The 13,369-nt window shown below is 46.4% G+C and overlaps 1 protein-coding gene across 1 annotated transcript in view; it reads left to right on the top strand.

Moving 5' to 3' along the window:
- Window positions 1-9,351: 9,351 nt before the first annotated feature.
- The window catches only part of LOC134911031 (calpain-8-like), a 149,230-nt gene continuing 145,212 nt past the window's right edge, over window positions 9,352-13,369 (top strand). The window contains exon 1 of the mRNA XM_063919424.1: window positions 9,352-9,588. Coding sequence (XP_063775494.1) covers window positions 9,352-9,588 — 237 coding nt within the window. The remainder of the gene's footprint in view (window positions 9,589-13,369) is intronic.

Here is a 13,369-nt window from a genome sequence, read left to right as displayed (position 1 = left end):
CCACCATGTTACTTCTCACACAGTACATCTCTACTAAGTAAGGATTTTAAGACAGACTAGATGGGCCAAGTGGTTTTTATCTGCCGTCAAATTTAAATGTTTCTGTCTGAAAGATGGCTGCAGCACACATGCAGTAATACATCAGACTGGAGCACAGACATCCCTGGTCCTAGTGCCCAGCATGTATGCACAATGGGAAGTGCTTTTTAACAGGTTGCAACGCCAGGGCTGCAGCGCAGACCAAAACTACCAGACGGGAACCAGATAACACAAGAACACTACCTGTACCTGCAAATAGGGGCTATTTTGTGCACCTAGAGCAATGGCGCGTGAGGACACATCTGTAGAATGTAAATAGTAAAATTGAGGGGGAAAAACAGTCACACAATTACAATGTGAAAACATCACAACAATGAAAGCAATAGACGTATTACAGAATATGTTGAGACATGGCAAGGAGATGACGGGATGAGGCTGCGCAGTCTGAATAATACAAAGTATAGAGGGAGCGCAGATTCACAGGTAAACTGCAATGGATGTTACTCATAAAACATAAAAATTACACTTATCAATAAAACAATATCAAAGCCGCAATTATAATTGGTCACCAGAAAAGGTGCTCATGCAGCCTGTTATAAAGGCCCTCATTCCGAGTTGATCGCTCGCTAGCTGCTTTTAGCAGCCGTGCAAATTCTAAGCCGCCGCCCTCTGGGAGTGTATCTTAGCTTAGCAGAAGTGCGAACGAAAGGATCGCAGCGCTGCTACAAAAAACAATTGTGCAGTTTCAGAGTAGCTGGAGACTTACTCCTAGCTAGCGATCACTTCAGACTGTTTAGTTCCTGTTTTGACATCACGAACACGCCCTGCGTTCGGCCAGCCACGCCTGCGTTTTTCCAGGCACACTCGCTTTTATATCTGACACGCCTGCGTTTTTACACACACTCCCCGAAAACGGTCTGTTACCACCCAGAAACACCCACTTCCTGTCAATCACTCTGCGGCCAGCAGTGCGACTGAAAAGCGTCGCTAGACATTGTGTGAAACTACGTCGGCTTTTGTGAAAGTACGACGCGCATGCACAGTGCGCACCATACGCATGCGCAGAAATGCCGATTTTTTTTTTGCCTGATCGCTGAGCTGCGAACAACGGCAGCTAGCGATCAACTCGGAATGACCCCCAAAGTCCTTACTGAATTAGGCCCAAAGTATCAACCGATCAGCATCTGTAGTTTTACAGGTTGAGTTTTAAAAATGACAAAGGCTGATCAGTTAAAAGTAAAACGTTATCTCCCTAAAGGCTTCGATAAAGCCACCCCAAAGTGAGAATACAAGTGAAACTCAGAAAATTTGAATCTCGTGCAAAAGTTCATTTATTTCAGTTATTCAACTTAAAAGGTGAAACTAATATATTATATAGACTCATTACATGCAGAGTGAGACATTTCAAGCCTTTATTTGTTATAATTTTGATGATTGTGGTTTACAGCTTAAGAAAACCCCAAATCCAACATCTCAGAAAATTAGAATATTACATAAAATCAATAAAAAAAGGATTTTAAATACAGAAATGTCGGCCCTCTGAAAAGTTTAAGCATGCATATGTACTCAGTACTTGGTTTGGGCCCCTTTTGCATGAATTACTGCCTCAATGCGGCGTGGCATGGATTCTATCAGCCTGTGGCACTGCTGAGGTGTTATGGAAGACCCGGATGCCTCAATAGCGGCCTTCAGCTCTTCTGCAGTGTTCTGTCTTATGTCTCTCATCTTTCTCTTGGCAATGCTCCATGGATTCTCTATGGACAGGCAAGTTTGCTGGCCAATCGAGCACAGTAATCCCACGGTCATTGAACCAGGTTTTGGTACTTTTGGCAGTGTGGGCAGGTGCCAAGTCCTGCTGGAAAATGAAGTCATCATCTCCATCTCTTGTCAAGCTGCTCCTGAACAACAAACAACGTCAGAAGCGTCTTACCTGGGCTAAAGAAAAAAAGAACTGATCTGTTGCTCAGTGGTCCAAAGTCCTCTTTTCTGATGAGAGCAAATTTTGCATCTCATTTGGAAACCAAGATCCCAGAGTATGGAGGAAGAATGGAGAGGCACACAATCCAAGATGCTTGAAGTCCACTGTGAAGTTTCCACAGTCTGTGTTGATTTGGGGAGCCATGTCATTTGCTGGTGTTGGTCCACTGTGCTTTATTAAGTCCAGAGTCAACGCAGCCATCTAACAGGACATTTTAGAGCACCTCATGCTTCCTTCAACAGACCAGCTTTATGGAGATGCTGACTTCATTTTCCAGCAGGACTTGGCACCTGCCCACACTGCCAAAAGTACCAAAACCTGGTTCAATGACCGTGGGATTACTGTGCTGGATTGGCCAGCAAACTCGCCTGACCATAGAGAATCCATGGAGCATTGCCAAGTGAAAGATGAGAGACATGAGACGGAACAATGTAGAAGAGCTGAAGGCCGCTATTGAAGCATCCTGGTCTTCCGTAACACCTCAGCAGTGCCACAGGCTGATAGAGATTCCATGCCACGCCGCATTGAGGCAGTAATTCATGCAAAAGCGTGTTACGCACACCAGTGCTAACAGGAGTAAACCGGTGTATGAACAGAGAGGGAAGCGAAGCAAACGAACTCACAGACAGTATAACATAACATACACAGGAGGTGATGGAATAACTAATAAACACAAAGTGAACGAAGAAGCCCAAAGGCTCAGGAATTGGGTGTCTCCCTAGTGTCAGGAATGCTCAGATGGAATAGAGCGGACAATGAAGCGATGTGTAGTGATTTAACATGTGGAGCACCTGAAATGATGTTGCTAAGAGCAACAGAAAAAACCCCAAAGGGTTACCAACGGGTGTGGGAATAAACTCCTTGGTCAGAGATAGAAATATAGACACAAGGAGAGTATCCACAATCCTAACCCCCACTTGCAGGGCGCAGGTTCAGCTTACTGCCACTAAACTGACACCTGGACGCCCTGCACAGTGAGGGAGGATTAAGCAAGCAGGTCTGAGAGTACAGCCGCAAACCTGCTGGGTTTACAGAATAGCAAAAGAACCCCGGCAGGTCAAACAACTGACTCCAGTCTTACTGCTAGGTCCGGATTGGCAGAATGAAGTACCGAATCCCAAGGCCTATTCGCAGTAAGCAACAAGTAAATACAAAGTCACACAGTACTAGCTAACTTTCTGGAACTGACTAACAAACAAAGATTCCGCAGCATTTGCCTAGCCTGAGAGGATGGTTTATATAGCAGGTGCTGTCCACGCCCCACTCAGACCTCACAGACTGTGAGCACAAAAGCAGCGCCGGATTCCCTGCCGTGCACAGAGCCTGTAACCACTACACAGTAAAAACCCGGACCGGAGTATCAGCTGCGCTCAGGTTACTTCGCTAACACTTGCCTCCCGGTTGCCATGGCGACGTGGCAGCACAGAGCAGGAGATCCTAACAGTACCCCCCCTCTGACGAGGGGTCAAAGAACCCCTACCACCGGGTTTATCGGGGAACTGCGAGAAGAAAGAGCGTATCAGTCTAGGGGCATGAAGATCACAACTGCGCACCCACGACCGCTCCTCCGGGCCATACCCCTTCCAGTGCACCAAAAATGACAGCCGACCCCGAACCATCTTGGAGTCAAGAACCCTTTCAACCACAAACTCCCTCTGACCCCGTATCAGAAGAGGAGAAGGTCTTCCACTGGAAGAAGGATTACTAACCGCCAGTTTTAAAAGGGAACAATGAAATGTTTTATTGATACCCAATGAACGGGGCAGATCTAACTGAAATGCCACCGGATTGATAACCCTGGTGATCTTATAAGGGCCGATGAACCGGGGGCCTAGCTTATGAGATGGCTGTCTCAACTTCAAATTCTTGGTGGACAACCAGACGAAGTCTCCTAATTTGAAGCTGCAGGGTCTTCTCCGCTTATCAAAAACCCTTTTGGTCACTAATGACACAGACACAAGGGCTTTCTTCACTTTCCTCCAAATACCCCTAAGGACCGAAACAACAGAGGAACCACCAGACGTGGAATCCAGGGGGTCAAAAGAATTGGCCTTAGGATGATGCCCATACACACAAAGGAAGGGAGAGATCCCTGTAGCAGAGTGAGCCGCGTTGTTATAGGCAAACTCCGCCATGGACAGATGAGCAACCCAGTCAGTATGACACTTGGAGACATAACACCTGAGGAACTGCTCCAAGGACTGGTTCACCCTCTCAGTCTGCCCATTAGACTGTGGATGGTAGCCTGACGACAAGCTCACAGAAATCTGGAGATCAGAACAAAATGCCCTCCAGAATTTGGCCACAAACTGGGATCCACGGTCAGAGACCACATCAAGTGGCAACCCGTGGAGGCGCACAACATGCTGCATAAATAACTCAGACAGGCGTCTGGCCGATGGCAACCCAACCAGTGGAACGAAATGCGCCATCTTCGAAAACCTGTCAACGACAACCCAAATGGCTGTCATCCCCGAGGATTTGGGCAAGTCCACCACAAAATCCATGGAAATGTGGGTCCATGGCTTAGACGGAATAGAGAGTGGATGTAATGGGCCGACAGGAACCCATCTAGGAGTTTTATTTCGGGCACAAACGTCACATGCCCGAACCCACTGATCCACATCCCTAGCCACCGAGGGCCACCACACCGCCCTAGACAGCAACTCCCGAGTTCTGGCAATACCCGGATGCCCTGCCGACCTCTTGGCATGGAATTCCAGGAACACTCGCTGTCTTAACCTAGGAGGCACAAACAAGAGACCTACCGGAAGGTCTGGAGGAGCCTGCTCCTGTGCTCTAAGGACTAATGACAAGAGGTCCTGGGTAATGCCCACTTTAATACATGATGGGGACACAATGGGCAATGGCTCCTCGGTGGTCTCTTGAACTGGAGCAAAACTCAGCGAGAGCGCATCAGCCTTGATGTTTTTTGACCCAGGGCGATATGTTATCAAAAAATTAAAGCGAGCAAAAAACAAAGCCCATCGTGCCTGCCTGGCATTGAGCCGCTTTGCTGACTCTAAATATGCCAGATTCTTATGGTCGGTGAGAATTGAGACCACAAACTTAGCCCCCTCAAGCCAGTGTCTCCACTCCCCGAGTGCATTCTTTATAGCCAACAATTCCCGGTTACCCACATCATAATTCATCTCGGCAGACGTAAATTTACGGGAAAAGTAAGCACAGGGATGAAGGCGATTATCAGACACCCCCATCTGAGAGAGCACTGCCCCAATACCTATCTCAGAGGCATCCACTTCTACCACAAAAGGACGCTCTGGATCTGGGTGTCGCAGCACCTTGGCCGAGACAAATTCCCTTTTGAGACGGGCAAAGGCCGCTTTGGCCTCACAAGACCAGTGAGCAACATCCGCCCCTTTCTTAGTGAGTGCCACCAAGGGGGCCACTATAGACGAAAATCCAGCGATAAACCGTCTATAAAAATTCGCAAAGCCCAGAAAACGCTGAAGCGCCTTCAAACTAGTGGGCTGCACCCAATCCAGGACTGCCTGTACCTTAGAACCCTCCATTTGGAAACCTTCTGAGGAGATAATATACCCTAGAAATGCGATTTGCTGGACTTCAAACTCGCACTTCTCCAGCTTCGCCCCAAGCTGGTGGTCTCTGAGTTTCTGGAGGACTAAGCGTACATGCTTCCGATGTTCCTCCAGGGAATGAGAGAAGATTAGGATGTCATCTAGATAAACAACTAAGAATCTATCCAAATATTCCCTGAGCACATCGTTCATGAATTCCTGGAAGACTGCCGGGGCATTAGAGAGCCCAAAAGGCATCACCAAATATTCATAATGCCCTGAGTGGGTATTAAAGGCAGTCTTCCATTCATCCCCCTCTCTTATTCGGATTAGATTGTAAGCACCGCGTAGGTCAATCTTAGAAAAAATGGTGGCAGTACGAAGCTGGTCAAACAAAACCGAAATGAGAGGCAGTGGGTACGAGTTTTTAATCGTGATACGGTTCAATTCCCTGAAGTCGATGCAGGGTCGCAACGAACCGTCCTTTTTACCCACGAAAAAGAACCCCGACCCAACTGGGGACTGTGAGGGTCCTATAAATCCCTTAGCCAAGTTCTCCTGAATGTACTCTGCCATAGCCTGAGTCTCAGGACGTGACACGGAGTACAACCTGCTCTTGGGAAGCTTAGCATCCGGCAACAAATCAATGGCACAGTCATAGGGGCGATGGGGAGGTAGTACCTCCGCAACTTTTTTGGAGAACACATCCGCAAAATCTGCATAACATCCTGGCAATCCTGGCAAACTTAGCTGCGAGAGCCTGACTGGAAGGCTCAAGCAACTCCTGAAACAATCACTACCCCAACTAAGAATCTCCCCAGAGACCCAGTCAAATTGAGGGTTATGGGCCCTTAACCAGGGTAACCCCAAAACCAATGGGGCAAAAGAACAGACAGTCACATAAAAAGACAATTTTTCAGAGTGTGTGGCTCCAATAAACAAAGGAATTTGGCTGGTGCAGGAGGTAATTTTACCCTGGGACAATGGTTCCCCGTTTAACCCACAGATCTCAATCTCTGATGCCAAAGGTACTGAGGGAACAGAGTGTTCCAGGGCGAATTGACGGTCCATGAAAACCCCATCGGCCCCACTGTCAACAAAGGCCTCAGTCTTGACAGTTTGACCGAGGATCTCCAAAGTCACCGGAATGAGAAAAGTCTTTTTAGGAAATTCTGACTTCTGGCCTGACAGGATATTTCCCATCACCCTCAGGCCCTGAAGTTTTCCGGTTTTTCTGGGCATGATACTACAACATGACCTTTATTCCCACAGTACAAACACAAACCCTGCTGTCTCCTCCGCGTCTTCTCCCGCGAGGAGAGGCGGGTAGCCCCAATCTGCATAGGCTCCTCGGAATATTCCTCAGAGTCTGAGGTTCCCTTGGGAAAAAAGGAAACTGCGGTCTCCCTTTCAAGCCTACGCTCTCTCAGCCGTCTATCCACCCGGATGGATAACTGCATGAGCTGATCTAAGCTATCAGGCGAGGGATATTGTACCAGTTGGTCCTTTATCTGGTCAGAAAGGCCCCTTTGGTACTGGTTTCTCAGGGCTGGGTCATTCCACTGGGTATCATGAGCCAACCTCCGAAACTCCGTACTATAAACCTCAGCTGGCCGTCGCCCTTGCTTAAGAACCGTAATCTGAGCCTCGGCTGAAGCCATCTTGTCAGGGTCATCATACAAAATGCCCAGTGCCGTAAAAAAAGCATCAACACTTTTAAGCGACGGACAGTCAGGCTGTAACCCATATGCCCAGACCTGTGGGTCTCCTTGTAGCAAGGAAATCACCATGCCCACCCGCTGAATCTCCGACCCAGAAGACTGGGGCCTAAGCCTGAAATATAGCTTACAGCTCTCCTTGAAACAAAAGAACTGCGAGCGATCTCCAGAAAAACGATCCGGGAGATTTACTTTCGGCTCCTTAACCCCTGAACTTGCCGCTGCTGCTGCGGGAGCTCCGCTAGCGGCCTGCGGGGTGTTCATTTTAATGGACATCTCATTAAATTGTCGAGTCAGGACCTGCACCTGATCGACCACCTGTTGCAAAGTATTTTGAGGGGTATGCTCCATATTCCTACAAAATTTCAACAGGAGTAAGGCTGCTGAATATGTTACGCACACCAGTGCTAACAGGAGTAAACCGGTGTATGAACAGAGAGGGAAGCGAAGCAAACGAACTCACAGACAGTATAACATAACATACACAGGAGGTGATGGAATAACTAATAAACACAAAGTGAACGGAGAAGCCCAAAGGCTCAGGAATTGGGTGTCTCCCTAGTGTCAGGAATGCTCAGATGGAATAGAGCGGACAATGAAGCGATGTGTAGTGATTTAACATGTGGAGCACCTGAAATGATGTTGCTAAGAGCAACAGAAAAAACCCCAAAGGGTTACCAACGGGTGTGGGAATAAACTCCTTGGTCAGAGATAGAAATATAGACACAAGGAGAGTATCCACAATCCTAACCCCCACTTGCAGGGCACAGGTTCAGCTTACTGCCACTAAACTGACACCTGGACGCCCTGCACAGTGAGGGAGGATTAAGCAAGCAGGTCTGAGAGTACAGCCGCAAACTTGCTGGGTTCACAGAATAGCAAAAGAACCCCGGCAGGTCAAACAACTGACTCCAGTCTTACTGCTAGGTCCAGATTGGCAGAATGAAGTACCGAATCCCAAGGCCTATTCGCAGTAAGCAACAAGTAAATACAAAGTCACACAGTACTAGCTAACTCTCTGGAACTGACTAACAAACAAAGATTCAGCAGCATTTGCCTAGCCTGAGAGGATGGTTTATATAGCAGGTGCTGTCCACGCCCCACTCAGACCTCATAGACTGTGAGCACAAAACCAGCGCTGGATTCCCTGCCGTGCACAGAGCCTGTAACCACTACACAGTAAAAACCCGGACCGGAGTATCAGCTGCGCTCAGGTTACTTCGCTAACACTTGCCTCCCGGTTGCCATGGCGACGTGGCAGCACAGAGCAGGAGATCCTAACAAAGCGGCCCAAACCAACCACATTTCTGTATTTAAAATCCTTTTTTTATTGATTGTATGTAATATTCGAATTTTCTGACATTTTGGATTTAGGGTTTTCTTAAACTGTAAGCCACAATCATCAAAATGATATCAAATAAAGGCTTGAAATATCTCATTTTGCATGTAATGAGTCTATATAATATATTTGTTTCACCTTATAAGTTGAATTACTGAAATAAATAAACTTTTGCACAATACTCTAATTTTCAGAGTTTCACCTGTACTACCAACACGTAAGATGCTGAGGCCGGCCACCAGATGGCGCTCAATGTCAGAGCACATAACCAGCAATAATCTGTGCTGAACGCATATCTAGTATCAACCGATTCCATCATTCATATCCTCCAGTGACAACAGCTGGGCTCATTGTGATGCTGGCCTGAGATAAATAGTTTGGTCTCACCCTACTTGGGAGATCTTCCCATCTTCACTCGGAAATATTTTGGTGTCACGCCTTATGGGTTACTCATTGCGTTGTGATTGTCAGTCTCTGGTGAAAAGAAAAAACATCCTCAGGTTTCACGTTATTTTTGGCAACGTTCCACTGGTTCCGTGATTGCTCATTATGCAGCGTTCAGCTGTTATCATATTGAAAAATATATTACCAAAGAATCCCTGCTCCTGCAAGTCTTTCTGTGTCTTCCTCCTAATGCCCTCTGAGCTTCTTATTTTATATCTGACTCACTAAATATATATAAGTATAGCCCGTCTCACTATTTATAAGTCTTCTCCTGTAGAAGAAGGCGACAAGACAATGGCGAGCATTGCTGCTGACCTGGCCAAGTATAAATCCTCAGCCCTGGGTGTTGGGACCCAGAAGAACCCAGTAAAATACTTAAACCAGGATTTTGGGGCCCTGAGGACGCAGTGCTTGGCTTCTGGCACTTTATTTGAAGATCCAGAATTTCCTGCCAGCCAATCATCGCTGGGCGCTAACGAGCTGGGTCCAAATTCAGAAGACGTACAGGGACTTGTGTGGAAGAGACCTGCGGTAAGGCTGCATTTGGAATTTCTGAGACAACTTCCAAACATGTGTTTTACTTTTATTCTTAGTAAATGCCATAATTCCTTTATGGTAAAAAAAAAATGTGCATTAATTTCAGAGGGATAAGGAAAGCTGAGATCTGCGCAATATATATCACATTTATTTTCCCTGAAGCCGTTACAGTGTGCTATTATAAAAGGCTCATTATAATGTGTTTCTTGTGTATACTGTCATTTTGAATACACTTTATATAACTCTGTATTATTATCCAATCTTGGCCCTCATTCCGAGTTGTTCGCTCTGTAATTTTCTTCGCATCGCAGCGATTTTCCGCTAATTGCGCATTCGCAATGTTCGCACTGCGACTGCACCAAGTAAATTTACTATGCAGTTAGGTATTTTACTCACGGCATTACAAGGTTTTTTCTTCGTTCTGGTGATCGTAATGTGATTGACAGGAAGTGGGTGTTTCTGGGCGGAAACTGGCCGTTTTATGGGTGTGTGTGAAAAAACGCTGCCGTTTCTGGGAAAAACGCGGGAGTGTCTGAAGAAACGGGGGAGTGTCTTGGCGAACGCTGGGAGTGTTTGTGACGTCAAACCAGGAACGAAACTGACTGAACTGATCGCAGTTGCCGAGTAAGTGTGGAGCTACTCAGAAACTGCTAAGAAGTGTCTATTCGCAATTCTGCTAATCTTTCGTTCGCAATTTTGATAAGCTAAGATTCACTCCCAGTTGGCGGCGGCTTAGTGTGTGCAAAGCTGCTAAAAGCAGCTTGTGAGCGAACAACTCGGAATGACCACCCTTATTCTGTATGCCCGGATAACTGGCAAACGGTTCTGTGTATTGTTCTATAGTCTAATTCTCATTATCTGATCTTACTGTATGAAAAACTGCACAGCGCCACTTCTAATAATCTCATTATCTGCTGCTCTATGTGCTGTGTAAGGTCATATTTGACAGAGAATCTAAAATGTGATATAGAGGAATATGTATATCCAGTGATCACGTGACATAGCGGTCACCATGAGTGACCAACATTATGCGTAGGTGGCCGTGGTTTTTATTTTTCAGTCTTATTTATTACCATGTGTCCATGTCGACCATGTCAATGTCGACCAATAGTGGTCGACCTAATGACTGTTGACATAACATGGTCGACCATGTGAACGGATACCAGGGAGAAGAGGGTAGGAACATATGAAGTGGGAACTGCAGTTCTTGCAGCATTAGCAAATTGTCAAATTTGTGTTGCTGCTGGTCACTCCATGGCTCTTGAAGCTGCAGTGTGTACAGCACTGGCTGAGTGGCAGGTTTGTCTTGCAGCTGGGGACTCCATGTCCTTTGGGGCTGAGGGGGTCATTCCGAGTAGTTCGCTCGCTAGCAGTTTTTAGCAGCCGTGCCGCCCTCTGGGAGTGTATCTGAGCTTAGCAGAAGTGCGAACGAACGTATCGCAGAGCGGCTACAAAATAATTTTGTGCAGTTTCTGAGTAGCTTCAGTCCTACTCAGCGCTTGCGATCACTTCAGACTGTTCAGTTCCTGTTTTGACGTCACGAACACGCCCTGCGTTCGCCCAGCCACGCCTGCGTTTTTCCTGGCATGCTTGCGTTTTTCCTGGCACGCCTGCGTTTTCTCGAACACCCCCTGAAAACGGTCAGTTGACACCCAGAAACGCCCTCTTCCTGTCAATCACTCTGCGGCAACCAGTGCGACTGAAAATCTTCGCTAGACCTTGTGTGAAACTCAAACAAACAATATCACCACTTTATCCTTCGGCGCTTTTAGATCGGATGAATGACAGTTTCTAAACTCTGCCTCCTCAGGTGTTTCTCCAAAGCGGACAAATTCTCACAGCTTCTATATACTCAAAAGATAAAGAAGAGGAAATCTCATAGTGTATCACCCCTTCAATAATTTTCACACACAGGGTTAGTAATATAGCCTCCTACCGGATTTGGTGGTCTACTGACTAAGTAGACAATACCACTTTTACTGGAGCGGCTATAGCCTGTTATGAATCCCCTCCTTCCTTTAATTTTCCATCAATACTCCTCCATTGCATAAGGAATAAAAGAAAAGCTTCCAATAGTGTAATAAATTTAATAAAATCCAAAAAAAAAGAGGAACACAGTGCAAATAGCAAATTATGGATGGACTCTCACCCGGTCATATGGTCTACCATGTAAAAAGTAGACATAAGCGTATTATTAAACAGTGTCACAGGGTCCCCGAATACCCACTGTACCATCTGACCTCTGGAGAGCTTCACCAAAACAGTCCTCATCCAACGCGTTTCGATACCTAAGTATCTTCCTCAAGGCATTGAGAGCAATAAAGTGGAAAGATATGAAACACTAACCAAACTGCTTCTAACTCTCATTGTACAGGCTGTGTTTGGAAAAATGACAGGAGCTGATTGGTTAGTGATTTATTTCTCTCCACTTTATTTATTAACAGTTTCTCATATAGCGCAGCAAATTCCGTTGCGATTTACAATTGGAAACAACAGTAATAGAACAAAGCTGGGTAATAACAGACAGGCCTAGGGGTAGGAAGGCCCTGCTCGTAATACAGAAGTAACTTCATCTGTCTCCATGCTTTGATAAATGACCACCCCAGTTCCAAACTGATCGTAGGAAACATTTTAAGGATTCTGTTGAGGCACAGGGGGTAATTCTGAGTTGATCGCAGCAGGAACTTTGTTAGCAGTTGGGTAAAACCATGTGCACTGCAGGTGGGGCAGATGTAACATGTGCAGAGAGAGTTAGATTTGGGTGTGGTGTGTTCAAACTGAAATCTAAATTGCAGTGTAAAAATAAAGCAGCCAGTATTTACCCTGCACAGAAACACTATAACCCACCCAAATCTAACTCTCTCTGCACATGTTACATCTGCCTCCCCTGCAGTGCACATGGTTTTGCCCAACTGCTAACAAAAATCCTGCTGCGATCAACTTGGAATTACCCCCCATGTGCAGTGCAGGTGGGGCAGATATAACATGTGCAGAGAGAGTTAGATTTGGGTGGGGTGTGTTCAATCTGAAATCTAAATTGCAGTGTAAAAATAAAGCAGCCAGTATTTACCCTGCACAGAAACAAAATAACCCACCCAAATCTAACTCTCTCTGCACATGTTACATCTGCCTCCCCTGCAGTGCACATGGTTTTGCCCAACTGCTAACAAAAATCCTGCTGCGATCAACTTGGAATTACCCCCCATGTGCAGTGCAGGTGGGGCAGATATAACATGTGCAGAGAGAGTTAGATTTGGGTGGGGTGTGTTCAATCTGAAATCTAAATTGCAGTGTAAAAATAAAGCAGCTAGTATTTACCCTGCACAGAAACAAAATAACCCACCCAAATCTAACTCTCTCTGCACATGTTACATCTGCCTCCCCTGCAGTGCACATGGTTTTGCCCAACTGCTAACAAAAATCCTGCTGCGATCAACTTGGAATTACCCCCCATGTGCAGTGCAGGCGGGGCAGATGTAACATGTGCAGAGAGAGATAGATTTGGGTGGGGTGTCTTCAATCTGAAATCTAAATTGCAGTGTAAATATAAAGCAGCCAGTATTTACCCTGCACAGAAACAATATAACCCACCCAAATCTAACTCTCTCTGCACATGTTACACCTGCCCCCCCTGCAGTGCACATGGTTTTGCCCAACTGCTAACAAAGTTCCTGCTGCGATCAACTCAGAATTACCCCCATAGTTTGGAGCAGAGAAGGGAAAGGGGGGGGGGGATAGAGACCTTCAAGTATACCCAGGCCCGGCAACAGTGGGG

The sequence above is a fragment of the Pseudophryne corroboree genome, chromosome 4, assembly GCF_028390025.1.
Source record: "Pseudophryne corroboree isolate aPseCor3 chromosome 4, aPseCor3.hap2, whole genome shotgun sequence".
NCBI lineage: Eukaryota > Metazoa > Chordata > Amphibia > Anura > Myobatrachidae > Pseudophryne > Pseudophryne corroboree.
Note: the sequence above shows the minus strand (reverse complement) of the source record. Positions and strands in the feature narration are given on the sequence as shown.